The 4,793-nt window shown below is 50.1% G+C and overlaps 1 protein-coding gene across 1 annotated transcript in view; it reads right to left on the bottom strand.

Moving 5' to 3' along the window:
* Nucleotides 1-413: 413 nt before the first annotated feature.
* The window catches only part of ZNF582 (zinc finger protein 582), a 13,414-nt gene continuing 9,034 nt past the window's right edge, over nt 414-4,793 (bottom strand). The window contains 2 exon segments of the mRNA XM_006901839.1: nt 414-1,673; nt 4,626-4,657. Coding sequence (XP_006901901.1) covers nt 414-1,673; nt 4,626-4,657 — 1,292 coding nt within the window.

A 4,793-nucleotide genomic window follows, 5' to 3' on the forward strand; every position in this document is an offset into this window, starting at 1 on the left:
TGGACATGTTGCAAGGCAGGACCAGTCCTTGGAGAAGGACATCATATTTGGGAGGGTGGAGGGACAGCACAGGAGAGGAAGGCCCTCGATGAGATGGATTGATTCAGTGACTAGGGTAATCGGGATGGGTGTGTCAGAGACAGTGAGATTGGCACAGGATAGAGCAGGGTTTAGGGCTGTTGTACACAGGGTCGTGAGGAGTCGCAGGCACACAAGGACAACATGCTATGTTCAGAAACTGTGATCCAGGTATTTATGACACAGCATTTTCCCACCCTTTCTCTGTGGCTTCAAACCCTGCTTGAACACACCGACATCTCCGGTTTTTACTACGTGGTTTCTGGCTCAGGCCAGAGGGTCGCCTGTGAACACGGCATCCCGGCTTGCACGGTGCCTTCCTCGAGGTGAAGGCGTCAGCTGCGGGGAGCTGGGGCGAGCGGGCGCTCCGTGGGGCTCCCGCCCACGTGGTTGCTGGCTAACATGAGTTCTCTGATGATGAACAAGGGGTAGGTGCCGAGGGCAGGCTTGTCCGCCTTTAGGAAATCCACGCGTGCTTCTCTGCCTCGCAGTCTCTGACGCCCGGCGGCCGCTGAGTCGTGTCCTGAGGTCCTCCGACGTGCCCGGTGCCCACAGGGCTCCTCCTGGGTGGGACCCAGCCGTGAGGGGGGCCCGACGGCCTTCCCGCCGCCCGCGTGGACCCTGAGATGCGCCGTCAGGTGCGAGCCCCGTCTGAAGGCCCGGCCGCACACCTTACACAGGTAGGGTTTCTCGGCGCTGTGCGTCCTCTGATGCTGCCGGAGCTGGGAGCTCACCCTGAAGGTCTTGCCGCACTGCTCACAGCCGTAGGGCTTCTCGCCGCTGTGGGTCCTCTGGTGCCGGCTCAGTGTGGAGCCCTGATTAAAGGCCTTGCCGCACTCCCGACACGGGTAGAGTTTCCTGCCGGTGTGGACCGTCTGGTGCTGCATCAGCTGCGACCGGTGGCTGAAGCTCGCCCCGCACTCCGGGCACGCGTAGGGCTTCTCCCCGGTGTGCGTCCTCCGATGCACCGTGAGGTGCGAGATGCGGTTGAAGGCCTTGCCACACTCCCTGCACTGATACGGCTTCTCGCCCGTGTGGATCCGCTGGTGTTCGATGAGCTGTGAGCTGCGGCCGAAGGCCTTCGCGCAGGCCGAGCACGCGTACGGCTTCTCCCCCGTGTGGACCCTCTGGTGCTGAATGAAGTTGGAAGCCGAGTTGAAGGCCTTCCCGCATTCCTGACACTCGTAGGGCTTTTTGCCGGAATGAATGTTCTCGTGCTGAACCAGTCTCGAGCCATATTTAAAGGCCTTCCCGCACTGCCCACATTTATAGGGCTTCTCGTTACTATGGACTCCTGGAGGCCCCATGAGGAGCCCCTTTTGCCAGAATCCGTTCCCACATTCCTTACGGCTGCAGGGTTTTTCTGCGGTGTAGATTTTCTCACAAAGCCTAAAGGATGTGTGCTGGTCAACAGGCGCCACGCCTTCAGGATGGAGCAGCGCTGGACGGAACCGCCCGGCGGCACTTCTCGGTTCTCTGTTCCCGTGGCCGCGGTGCGCCCAGCAGTCTTGGAAACACTCGAGTCCCAAGTGTGTAAGGTTTGCTGAGTCCTCCCCGCAGGGCGAGTCTACGTCGTAAACACAGTGCTCTGGAGCCTTGGGACCAGGCTCGGACTCAGGTTCTGGAAGAGAACAAAAGAAGCAAGTATGCATTTGTTTTATCTTTGTCCAGAGAGAGCAGTAATAAAACAGCAGCATGGTCATGAAGGATCTTTTTAAAGTGACCATGGACTGCCAGGAGAACAAAGAGGTTTGTCCTGGAGAGGGAGAAGCCAGACTGCTCCTTGGAGGCAAGGATTCTGAAGCTCCGTCTAACATACTTTGGACATGTTACAAGGAGCGACCAGTCCTTGGAGAAGGACATCATGCTTGGGAGGGTGGAGGGACAGCGCAGGAGAGAAAGACCCTCAATGAGGTGGACTGATTCATTGACTGGGGTAAGGAGGGACCAGTCCTTGGAGAGGGACATCATGCTTGGGAGGGTGGAGGGACAGCGCAGGAGAGGAAGACCCTCAATGAGGTGGACTGATTCATTGACTGGGGTAAGGAGGGACCAGTCCTTGGAGAGGGACATCATGCTTGGGAGGGTGGAGGGACAGCGCAGGAGGGGAAGACCCTCGATGAGGTGGATTGAGGATTGATTCGTTGACTGGGGTAATCGGGATGGGTGAGTCTGAACCAAGATATCTGAAGCACGAATCTAGGAAGCAATAAAACGAATGCAGAGGAATTGATATTCTAGGCATGAGAGCCGAAATGGATTGGAATCGACCCTTTTCAACCAAACAGCCGTGTCTGTTATTTTGGAGATGACAAACTGAAGAGGAATAAGGTTCCGTAAATCATCTGAAAGAACATTCGGCGACCGATAGCCGAGTATAGTTATGTCAGTGATGGGAAAATGTCCACACAAAAATACCCTGTTAATAACTCTGAGTATTCCTTTCTACAAAGACGGCGCCAAAAGTGAAGAAGGAAGCCCCTACCCCTCCCAAAACTGAAGCCAAAGCAAAGGCATTAAAGGCCAAGAAGGCGTCCTGAAGGGCATCCACAGCAAAAAAAAGAAGATCCGCACGTCACCCACGTTCCGGCGGCCTAAGACGCTGAGACTCTGAAAGAAGCCCAAATACCCCCGGAAGAGCGCTCCCAGGAGAAACAAGCTTGACCACTATGCCATCATCAAGTTTCCCCTGACCACTGAGTCAGCCATGAAGAAGATAGAAGATAACAACACACTTGTGTTCATTGTGGATGTCAAGGCCAACAAGCACCAAATTAAACAAGCCGTAAAGAAACTCTGTGACACTGGTGTGGCCAAGGTCAACACCTTAATCAGGCCTGATGGAGAGAAGAAGGTCTATGTTCGACTTGCTCCTGATTATGATGCTTTGGATGTTGCCAACAAAATTGGGATCCTGAGTCCAGCTGGCTAATTCTAAACACAAATTATTCTCACCAAAAAAACGAACAAACAAACAAAATACCAACCTGAGTATTCAAATTTATCCCCCAATCATTAATGACATAAGATGAAGTTAAGAGATTTTTACCAAGTTTTGGAGTCTGAAATGGGTCACACAATCAAAAGACACGGATAACAGCAGAGAGCTGGAAAGTGGAAGTTGGAAACAAAGAAAAAGGATCGAGAGGTGGAAAATATGGCTGTGGTGACAGGAACAACGCCGGAGATTACAAAGTAGGACCACACAAGGAACCTAAAAGCAACCTATGCATGGACCTGACCCCATGGGACATGCAAGACGCAAACTAAACTGGTGGAAAGGTTGACGGAGGGGTGAAGCGTCTGTCAGCCCAAGGCTGGGGCTGGAAGACACCATCAACTGCCTCTGTGCTGGTCCCAGTTAAAACCGGAGAGTCGACTTGCAGCCCTGAGATTATCCCACCAAAGAGACCGTCTAAGGACAGATCCGAGGCGATGACACTGTAGACTAGAGGAGCTGAGGGATGACACTGAGGACGTCACCTATGAAGAAAGCAAAAGGCCATTCCCTGGAAAGGCAAGAAAAGAAAGAACATCACGTCTGAAACTCACCCCTGAATGGAGCTAAAGCAAACAGGGGAGAGATGAACAAGGAGAGAAGCTCTCAGGCAGACAAGGTTTTCTAAAGAAATGTGCAAAGCTCTAGAGTTGGAAAAGCCAAAGGGACAAACAACGTGCAGTCAGTCTCTCTGAAGCTGAAAGAACTAGACTGGCGGAAATGGACCACCAGATCAGAAATGAAAATGTTGACACATCGTGAAAAATGTAACCAATCCCACTGAAAACTAGGAAGAGAAACTCTTGAATGAGAACCTAATTTGCTTTTTAAACTTTCACCGAAAACACAATACATGTTTGTTGTTGTTTCTGCTGTTGTTGGGAAACATCAAATCGGATCCGACTGGCACAGGAGGAGATCACCCCTCCTTGCCCAGCAGAGCATCTATCTGGTGGATTCAAACTGGTACCTTCAGGATTACAGTGCTACTTCTTGCCACTAGGCCAACAGAGCTCGCTTGCTGTTTTTTTTTCCCCCCTACTATTTTTAAAAAAAATTTATACTGGTTTGCTTACAAAGTTCAAAGACATTGTATTCCACTCTAGCCAACATTCAGAGCTCTTAATAAACTTTGAGGTTAATTAATTAATGTTAAAATGTTTCTAAGAAAGGTTTTCAACATTAGAAGACCTTTTCCATATAATACAGGTGCCAATGCTTGAACCTGCGTCTAATTTTTTTTTAAATTTTATTTAATTTTTTGTGTATGTGTATACCATCAAATCGGATCTGACTGGGACAGGAGATTGCCCCTCCTTCTCCAGCAGAGCATCTGGTGGATTCGAACCACGTACCTCTGGGCTTGCAGTGCAACTTCTTGCCACGAGGCCACCAGAGCTCCCTAAAAATTATCTGTTGTGATAAAATGAGTAACAAATATTCAGGCCCCTTTTTAGGATGCAATGGATACGATGATTCTGACAATTTTGCAGTACAGTGAAATACTTAATACCTGTGTTCTCTCTCTCTTTTTTTTTTTAAGTGGCACTAACTTTTTCTTTTCTTTTCTTCATTGAAAAACTTAGAAATATGAGTTCCGGTACAGCCCAGTTTTCATGGAGGGAGTAGTGAGATGCAATTAAAGCATCTGTCATGAAAAAAGCAATGAGAATGAGAAAAACTGGATGGATTATGTATACTGCGTTGAAACAGATAA

The sequence above is a fragment of the Elephantulus edwardii genome, unplaced genomic scaffold (assembly GCF_000299155.1).
Source record: "Elephantulus edwardii isolate Elephantulus edwardi_28Jun2011 unplaced genomic scaffold, EleEdw1.0 scaffold00348, whole genome shotgun sequence".
In the NCBI taxonomy this organism is placed as follows: Eukaryota; Metazoa; Chordata; class Mammalia; order Macroscelidea; family Macroscelididae; genus Elephantulus; species Elephantulus edwardii.